This window comes from Lichenostomus cassidix, chromosome 1 (assembly GCF_008360975.1).
Source record: "Lichenostomus cassidix isolate B80296 chromosome 1, HeHo_3.0, whole genome shotgun sequence".
In the NCBI taxonomy this organism is placed as follows: Eukaryota; Metazoa; Chordata; class Aves; order Passeriformes; family Meliphagidae; genus Lichenostomus; species Lichenostomus cassidix.
The window spans coordinates 68566362-68575962 of NC_139479.1; the positions used below are offsets into that span (position 1 = coordinate 68566362).

Here is a 9601-nt window from a genome sequence, read left to right on the forward strand (position 1 = left end):
ACTCTCAATTTAAAAAAAAAAAATCAGAAGTAAAACACTGTTAGAAAGCAAATTAAAAAATACAAATGAGTTCTAAGCACAAAATATCTTTGAAGAGCAAACAAAGCAACCACATAATCAGAAGTTTTTTAACTACTGAACGACTCATGAAGCCTACACACACACACAACAAAGAGCATGATCGATTCCCACTCACATCCATACAGAGTGATTCACCCCACCATTCTTCTGAGTGTAAAGCATTACATCTTTACTAGAAAGCAACAAATCAGGAAAACATCAGGCACATCAGCTTACTATCTAAATCCCTTCACTGACCCCTTTTCATCAGCTGCCTCACAACCAAGATTATTTTTCTGCTTTGGAGGTTCTGCAGAAATGCTTCTGCCTGTGTCCATCACCCCACCCTCACTTACCATTTGTCCACTTTTCCTGCAGCAGTCTGAATCTGCTTCTAGCTGGTTCCTTAAACATGGAACCCTTTACAAGCCAGTCCTTAAAGTCACTATTTTCTGGACATGCAAATCATTCCTGAAAGCCCACTCCTACAGCAATACCTAAAAAAATCTGGTTTTTATACCTGCTAGATAGAAACTAAATAGGGGTATTCTGAATCCTGAAAAACAAGCTTCCAATTATTAAGATATAGCAGACAGTTTGCTCACATAACATAACTACCCCCACACTCACACTCTTTTTCATATTTGCCTTTGAAGCAGGAAAACAATGACAAGAGTAATAGTGCTACACTATTCTTCAGTACCCAACACAGAGTAGGTTCTACCAGAAACAAGTAATTATCAGTAATCCTCAGGTATCCATAATTCTTCTGAAATACTTGGACTTTGAATAATTACCTATACAATAAGAAAACCCCACAAGGTGTACAGAGATAAAATGAAAGCCAACTAATAGTCTAATTTTTTTTTTTAAGTTTCACATTATAAAACTGCCTCTCAAAATCCCACAACTTTGCAGATTGAGAATTTTTTTCTTCTCTCCTTTCTTTTTCCTTAGCTCCCCTGAATAATTTTTCTCCTGGGGCCATTCCCTTAACAGCTGGACTCAGTGATCCTTGTGAGTCCTTTCTAACTCAGAACATTCTGTGATTCTGTTATTTCCACATGAAACATATAAAAGCAAAAAGAAATTCCATGTCTAATTGCCTGATTTCTGGAGATCACATATGAGACAAAAAGTGATTATGTGAACTCAGTAATTTTCATTTCCTCTCATGCATCTCTAACTGGTTATTGGTTTTACTCTTCAATTCTCAATTCTCTCTCTCTCTCCAAATGTCCCAAATGTCTCTTCAATGTTCAGAATTGCTTTCCCATTTCTTAAAAATATTCAGAGCAAAACAAGATGAAAATTGCATGATCTGTCAACTCCTAGAAAAGCCATAATGAAAATTAAAGGGGGAGACACCCTTACCAAATAAAAAATTTAAAAAAAACCAACAAAAAACCAAGAAACTGAGGTACACAACTCACACAGCATCACTCACAAAAAGTACAAACATGTTTGGAAAAAGAATTCTCAACCATACATCTTTACTAAAATAGCTATTTTCTGCATAGAAGTGGAGAAGAAAGAAACCCTGGAACAAGTGAACAGTATGTGACATACTGCAACTATATTTGTATTTAAAAGTTTCAGATAACTGTCTGTTTCTAAATACTTCAACTTGTAAATACTGAAATGCTACCAAAGATAAGAAAAACACACATTTAGAATAACCCTGACAAGTTTCATTATATTAAGAAGTGTAATCCAACAGATTACCTTTAGTATCAATTTTGCTGAATAGCTATCTTTCCATTTTTTTTCTATATCTGCTACTTCATTTTGTTTAAAAAGGAATGTACTAGTAAAGAATCAAAACACCTTTTAAAAAGCAGAATATTCACAAATGTCTATGGTTTTCCACTCCAAACGTGGCATATTTAGGGATTTCACAGAATTTAAGCTGAAATGTTCCCTTAACTAACTACGGAGTGATTGCATACGGAGTTGCTATAGCAGTGGCCACTACTGCCCTGACTAGACACAACATGCAGGTGGCTGGTTGTGAAAACAGAAATAACACTTTTATTAGGGCTGTGAAAACAAACATAACGTTTTTATTAGGCCAACCCAACACACCCCAAGTCTTGATGTCCCTTTCCAACCTTTTAGCAGGCTGGCAATAAAGTCACAGATGGGCTTTTCTCAGCAGCCTTAGCAAAGTATCACCTTGCAGAAACACAGGCCTGTTTTCCAACTACAGATTTCCTAGGAGGGCTTTGTGAAACGCTTTCTAGCAGAGAACCAGATGCAAACATGTCACAATGAGAAGGTGGGCTAGGCTCTGGCACTGCAAACTCCTGCAGCAGCAGCAGCACTGCCACTGTGGCCAGCGCCTCACCAGCAGGTCTGTGCTGCCACTGGGCACAGAGCACACCTGGAACTCCTCACCTCAGCACCCCTGTGTTTTGGCCACATGAATAGGAATCAGAGGCCAGGAGAAAGGGTGGATACTATGTATTATGAACTTAACAACAAAAAGTGGGGCAGAAATTAGCAAATGTTTAGAGCCATACTTCAGCTTGTATTTATCAATACTTAGTATGAGGTCTACATGCCAAAGAATATTACATCTGTTTAAGCACCTGAAAGCTAACAAAAGCTAGCAGCTGTCCTTGCAACTTTGTCTGACTTAGGTATAGGTGTGATACACTTTAATATCCCATTTCCCTCCAGACCCTCCCTCAGGAAGCACTGAGAAGGGATGGTGCCCTAGGAATGAGCCTGCAGCGTGCAGCAAAGCAGGCTGCCAGTCTGCTGCTTACAGAGGCTGCAAAGTGCGATAGAGCACAGAGGGCAGATACAAGAAGAGAAACTCTTCATGCTACCATGCCCTCTACCCATCCTGCCATAGGCTACTCCTTTAAATCCTGTTAATCAATCATACACTTTCCCCTAAATAGGAAGTACCAGTCATTTCCTCAGTCATTATTGCTCCTTCTATATCCTTCTACAGATTCAGTCCTGCTGCCACTGCTGCTCACTGAGCTGACACATGGGACATGCATCTACTAGAAAAGTATCATGTGAAGATTTTAGCAGCTAGTAAATTTGGAGAAAATGAGTTATTTTTCTTTCCCCCTTATCTTGTCACAGGGGTTCTATGTAAAAGTGATTAATTCTTTTGAATAAAATTTTAGGTAGACAGTATTAACTATGTTTCGTATTTTGCATGCAGTCAGCTGGCCACCTTACTCTTGGAAGGTGAACCATGCAGAAGGCTGAGCACTCACAACTCTGGTAGAAGAAGCATGAATGGTGCTTTGAACATGTGTGCCAAATGTCAAATAGTCTAAGGGCAGCAGGCAGCAGCACTATCTTCTGAGAGTGGGCAGAGCTCATGGGCATGGTCAGTCTTGCTCCCCAGAACATAAAAAGTCATACCATCAAGCCAAAGGCATATTAAGCCCACTACCTCATCTCTGACATTGGACAGCAGTAAATATGTGGAAAAAACCAAAAACATGAGGCAAAGAAAAAGCAGGATTTCCCAGCAGGCTTTCAGCCATATGTAGGAGAAGATAAGTCTGATCCAGAGATGGGGAGTTTTTGCATGTAAGAATCTCAAGCAGAGTTTTCTTCCAAGACTACCTGATCACTTCTGGAACACTGTCAGACGTTAACACTCAAAACATCTACAGGCACAGAATAGCTTAACCACACATCACCTGAGAAACCCCTCCTTGGTTAGTTCTGAGGATGTCAGCTGCTCATTCCACTTCATGCTCTAATACTGAAATACTTCCACACTGGAATATTTCTTGCATTTTCACTGTTCACCTTCTCATCAACAACTCAACATCCTACCACCCGTGTTGTAACAATAAGTTGGTATTTGGGGAGCCCCTGCGATTACCACAGAAAACCCTATAAGTAAATTAATAATCCTTACTCAAAGCAGGATTAGAGTAACACGCATGTTAGAATGAGGCACTGACCCACTTTTAACAATAAATAGGACTACTCAGTTAATTAGTCAATGAGCATTATCTGCTCTGTGCACTGAATGAGGCTGGTGTCCAGTGAGCAAGGAGCAAAAGAAGGTGGAATCCACAGTCACATTAAGACTACCAAATACTTTTGAATTAGAAAAGACACTCAGTGAGACTGTACAGGCAGGTGATTTTTGGCAATTCCCAATTTCATGTTCTTAACCTCAGAACTTTTTAAATACAACTCTGTATCTCACTTCCTACATCCACAGAAATAAATCTTTCATTCCATCCACTTGGAAATCATAGTGTTAACACCACATGGCATCAGCAAGGTAAGGAATTTAGATATTAGCTTGCAGGACATATACTTCAGATTTTGAAGAACTATTTTCCTTATTTGTTTCACAAATGCATCCCGAAGCAAAAAAGTTTAGAAGTGAGACTAGGCCCATTCCCTGGCTCTTCAACTTAAATCTCCCTGTCCTTCCTTTCCTGGCTCTTTTTCCTAGCTAGTATCCTTTAAAATCTTCTACCAGTCGAAGATTTCACCCCCTAGAACAAGTAAGGTGGCTCTTCCAGCAGGCAGCCACTGAAAACATCATAGTGAGCTTCTCTGTTCTTGGCAACCTCACTCGTCAACTGGGTACAACTGCAGAGAGCTCCACACAGCTTTAAATCTCTAACACATTCAATAGAAGCGTTTCAAATAAGTTAGCTGCTCAGCAATATCAACCCCCAAGCACACATGAATTCTGAAGGTTTACAGCTTGGGCAAGTTTTTTTTTTTAACTGTTTCTTCGAAGAACATCCTTCATATAGGAGCTTTCACCTGCAAACTAAATTATGCATATTCTCCCCAAGTCTGAATCCTCCAGTCATTTTCTTTCACACAGGGAACAAATGTGTTTCACGCCAAACTCTGTCCAAAAGAAAAATGAACAGAGATTGACTTATTGCTGCTGAACCCCTCCAACATATTTCTACTTAATTACAATAAAAAAGAGAGCAAAGGAAAGCAAGAGAGCCTTCAGCTTGAATAACTTAAGTTTAACAAAAATCTGGAAGACTTTTAATAGAAAGCCTTAAGCAGTAGTATATTAAAGGCTCCTCCTGAAAAGGCAGACATGACAGTGTTGTGTTAATGTAAGACACTCTTAAGCTACCAACTACAGAGAAAATACTCAGCAGCACAAGCTCACCACACCTGGCAAAACAGCAATTGCAGGATCCCAAAAGATTTATCAAGCACTAAAAACCTTCATTCAGGATGTTCATCATGGCTATATATTAATTTCAGAAAAAAATTGGCTGTAACTATTTAGTAGGTAAAATATTTAACATAAATAAATGCCAGGTTTGTGTCAAAAATCAATAATGCAGCCAAGTTTAATATACTCATGTAAACAGGCATGACTTTTCTGAAGAAACATCTTTTCCTAGCCTGCCAAATGCTGTTTCACCTACAAAACGAATGGTTATTAAAATCAGTTTACTGCAAGCTCCATCTAACTATCGGAGCGCACATCAGGAGGATGCGCGACCGACCAGCAACAGCAGTGCAGCTCTGCATGACACACAGGCTATCTGAACTCTCACCATGTGAAAGCAGGCTGCGCATGAGGCCTGAAAAACCTCAGAAAAAACATTTTGAAGCCATTTCTGCTCACAGTAGTAAATAACGTAGATATCTATCACAGAATTATAGAAACATTAAGGTTGGAAGGGATCTGGGGATCATCTAGTTCAAGCCCCCTGCCAAGGCAGGATCACCTAGAGCAGGTTACACAGAAACCCATCCAGGTGAGGTGTGAATGTCTCCAGACAGGGAGACTCCACAACCTCCCTGGGCAGCCTGTTCCAGTGCTCTGCTACCCTCAACATAAAAAAATTCTTTCTCATGTTGCGGTAAATCTCTATTTATGTTTTTTTAAATAATGTTAACGTTATATTTTATCTGGAACATTTAAAACTTCCAAGAGCCGACAATCAATGTATGTTGTTCGGAAGAGCCTATCCAAGGGTAGCGCTCTGGAAAGCGCTGCCTCCCGGCTCCCGGCCTGACTTGGGGCAGGGAGTACCTGCGAACCTGCACCAAGCCCAGCGCTAGAGGGAGGGGTGGACAGCTGCCCGGGAGCCCCTTAAAGGCAGACAGGAGGTGCTCCTTCCCACACACACCTGCCCGCTCCTTTCCATCGGTACCGGCCGGGTCCCGTCCGCCCGTCCGGGACGGCGGCAGGCGGGCGGGCGGCCCGGGGTCCCCCGCCACTACGATGGCTGTTGTTATTTGTTTCCGGCAGCACCGCGGCGTGTCGGGGCTGAGGAACAACGCGCCGCCCGCCGCCCCGCTCCCGGCAGCGCCCCCCTCACACCCCACCCCCGGGCCGCCCCGCCGCACTCACTCGCCAGCCGTGGGCCATCCAGCCCGCCGCCGCCGCCGCCGCCGCCTCCTCCCGCCCCCAGCTCGGCTTTCTTAGGCCCCACCACCGCTGCCGCCGGGCCCGAGCTGGCCCCGTGCGCCGAGTAGCCCGGCCCGGCGGCGGCGGGCGGAGGGATGCCGAGGGGGAGCCCGCCGAGGGTGGGGGCGGCGGGCCCCGGGCCGGCGGGGGCGGCGCCCGGCTCCTCATGCAGGAACTGGCACTCCTCGCCGTAGAAGCAGGTCTTGTCCTTGGCGTAGTAGCGGCAGAACTTCAGCTTCACGGCCCCGCCGCCGGCCCCCGCCCCGCCGGCCGCCGGCCCCGCCACGCCGACCCCCGCCCCCGGCGGCGGCCCCACCACCGGCGACGGCGACGAGCAGGGCAGGCCGCTGCTGTTCATGGCAACCGCCCCGCCGCCGGGGTCGGCACCATGGGGAAGGGGGCGGGCAGGGGGAAGGGGCGCGGGGACCGCCGTCACCCCGGGTCCGGCTCCGGAAGGGGCAGGAGGAGGAGGAGGGGGCGACTCCGCGCCTCTTAAAGGGGCCGCGCGGCCCGGGGCGGCGGCGCCTCCTCCTCCTCAGCGGTCCCGGCGCTCGGGGTTGTTTATGCCATTTTCCTCTTCCTGAGCGGCCGCGCCTGCGCCGGCGCGGAGCATGCTGGGTAGTGCCGCCGGCCGGGCCGGGGAGGCGGAGGGGAGCCGGTGCGGCGGGAGGGGCGGCGAGAGAGGGAGGGAGGGAGGGCTGGATGGCGGCGTGCAGCGCGGGGTCCGGCGGGGCGCAGCGGCGGGGCCGGGGCGGCCAGGAGCGTTAACCGCCCGCGCCGGGGGCTGGCGGGCGGCAGGTGACCCCTGGCACACGGCCCAGCCTCTGCCCCGGGGCCGCTCGGGTCTCTAGCGCTCTGCCAGCCTGGATTTCGAGCCTTCTACCCCTGGCGGGGTCGAGGTGAAAGCACCGGCGGTCCTAGCAGGATTTTAATCGATTTCCCTCCACGAAAGTCTCGTACCTTTTTCCTGCCGAAAACCCCCCCGGCAGCCCGCTGGCCGTGGCTTGCTTGCTGGCATAACGCGAGCGCGGCCTGAGGGATTCTCCCTCTCCAGATGACGAGAGGCGGTTTTTAAGAAAATGCTTCGTCTTTTTCCCTGAGCTTGGAGAACTTTGTTATGTGTATATAAACTGGCTCTTGCAATGCTACTCAAGATTTTTAATTTTTTCAAGTTTTACTCAGTCAAGTTGTTGGCATAGCTTTTGATGCAATCGCTGAAATAGTGTGTATGTATACTTGCAAAAATGTAAGTTAAGAGTACACTTGACATTATTTTGGTAAGAAAAACATTTACTGTAGAATTAAGATTACTTGTTGTCTGTCATAGCCTTCTCTCTTATTAAAAATGAAAAGAAAATCAAGGCCTGCCTTGAAGATGCTTTGACAGTTTGTGTGAAAAGAAATTTTAAAATAATGAATGAGCTTGTCTCATTGGAACAAATCAAAGTCTTTCTTCCTCAGATAAAGTGTTCAAAGATCTTGAGAAGTAAACGTGCCTTAAGCTGAAATCTCAAGATCAAAAATTTTGGACAGAAAGCTAGAGAAAGCACAAGACTTGTACAACAGTCCAGGCTTCATTTTTAGACTATACTAAGAAGACAAGATGAGAATATTATCTCTCTGTCATTCCCCAATGGTTTTCAGCCTTTTACCTTCTTTCGGCAGTATGGCAAAGAGCTCACAGCTTCTGTCTTCCTCCAAGCTTGAAAAGTAGGCCAAAGGGTGGAAAGACCCTGTTCATTTCTCCATTAAAATCTCGGTGTCCAAGCTCAGACAAACCACATCAGATTCACAGGGGTGAAGGACCTCGTAAATGTCTCAACCATAGGAAGCATTTCAGTCCCAACTTGTGCCTTCTGAGATAAACAAAATGAGTTTGGTTTAGTGCACAGATCAGACCCAGCTGCTTCAGGTGAGGTGCCCATAGTGCTTCTTGGTTGTGTATCACTCAGTCCCCTGGCAATAGTGTTATGCCTCTGAGGAGTGAAAACAAGGGCTTGCCTGCACTGTTGCAGCTGCACACAGGTGCCTGCAGGTGACACTTCCCCTCAGCTGCTGCAGTGAGGAGAGTCTGTGAATGCATTGTGTTCACTCCCTTTGTCCTGCTGATTGGTGCCCTGGGAAAATGCCCGCACAAGTTGGAGGTCTCAGGCAGATGGGGACTTGAGGGTGCATGGGTTCATAGAGGAGAATGGGAGGTAGAGGTGTTGTGTTGAGCTAATACCAGGTGTGAGGGGGAGAGAGGAACCCAGTATCATCTTCTCCTTAAGGCTGGTTGTCAGTAGTCTGTTTATCGCCCCTTATTCCAGCAATGATGTCCCTTGGTAAACATCCCTTCCTTCTCTCCCCAGAGAGGTCAAACTGAGTAGAAAAGTTATATGTGCATGTGAGGTGGTTTCAAGGGGAGGCATAAAAATGCTAGTAAGGGAGAGGAAAAATCTCAGCTTTCACCCAGCGTTTTCCCAAGATCTGTGCGTCTTTTGTCTGGAGCTTTAGTATTGTGGATTTAATGGTATCAAATTATCTTACAAGAGATTTGATGATACACATAGGGTAATACCTTTTCTGGGTAAACTGGTTAAACATGAAGTTTATTCGTCCAAGCAAAGACTTGAGATGCATAGCCACTCCCATTGCTGAAGTGTATTCTAGCCTGTGTTTTCAACCTTGTGAATCTGCTTTTCCCACAGCTCTTTTGCTGATCTCTGCATATGTCTAATATTACATATACACAGTGAGGTTAGGAACAAGGACAAAAATGGGCTTGTGTATGCATGACCCATATTTATTCTATCTGCGTGCTGTAGCTCAGGTTCAAAATATTCCCACTGGATGTGGGAAGAGCTGAGGTAGTGGACTGGGCAGTAGTGTATGATCCTGGCAGCCTGGGCACCCAGCTAGCAATGAGGCATGCAGTATGGTGCCAAGGATGTTGGGGTCCTCCCCCACCAAAGTCAGCATAAGTACTGTACCTGAGGCACTGAGCAGCAAACCAGCTTGGAAGTGTCCCTCATCTTTTCTACCTTCTCTTGGCCAGGAAAGAAGAACCAGTAATGGGAAGAGGCTCAAGGTGGCACGAGCCTCTTTTTGTGGTAAGCAAGCTCTCACTGGCAAGCTGGACTGGCAAGCTCTCACCTCTCCTAT

At 46.0% G+C, this 9601-nt stretch overlaps 1 protein-coding gene across 5 annotated transcripts in view; it reads right to left on the reverse strand.

The window, feature by feature from the left end:
• The window catches only part of PAN3 (poly(A) specific ribonuclease subunit PAN3), an 80164-nt gene extending 72975 nt beyond the window's left edge, over positions 1–7189 (reverse strand). For 3 of the 5 annotated variants that reach the window (XM_085062309.1, XM_085062286.1, XM_085062300.1), the window contains exon 1: positions 6401–7188. In XM_085062309.1, coding sequence (XP_084918435.1) covers positions 6401–6815 — 415 coding nt within the window. In that variant the 5' untranslated portion in view covers positions 6816–7188. Of the gene's footprint in view, positions 1–6400 lie in introns of all 5 variants that reach the window. The other 2 variants (XR_014852641.1, XM_085062278.1) reach the window with 2 other exon arrangements.
• Between the last annotated feature and the right edge of the window lie 2412 nt (positions 7190–9601).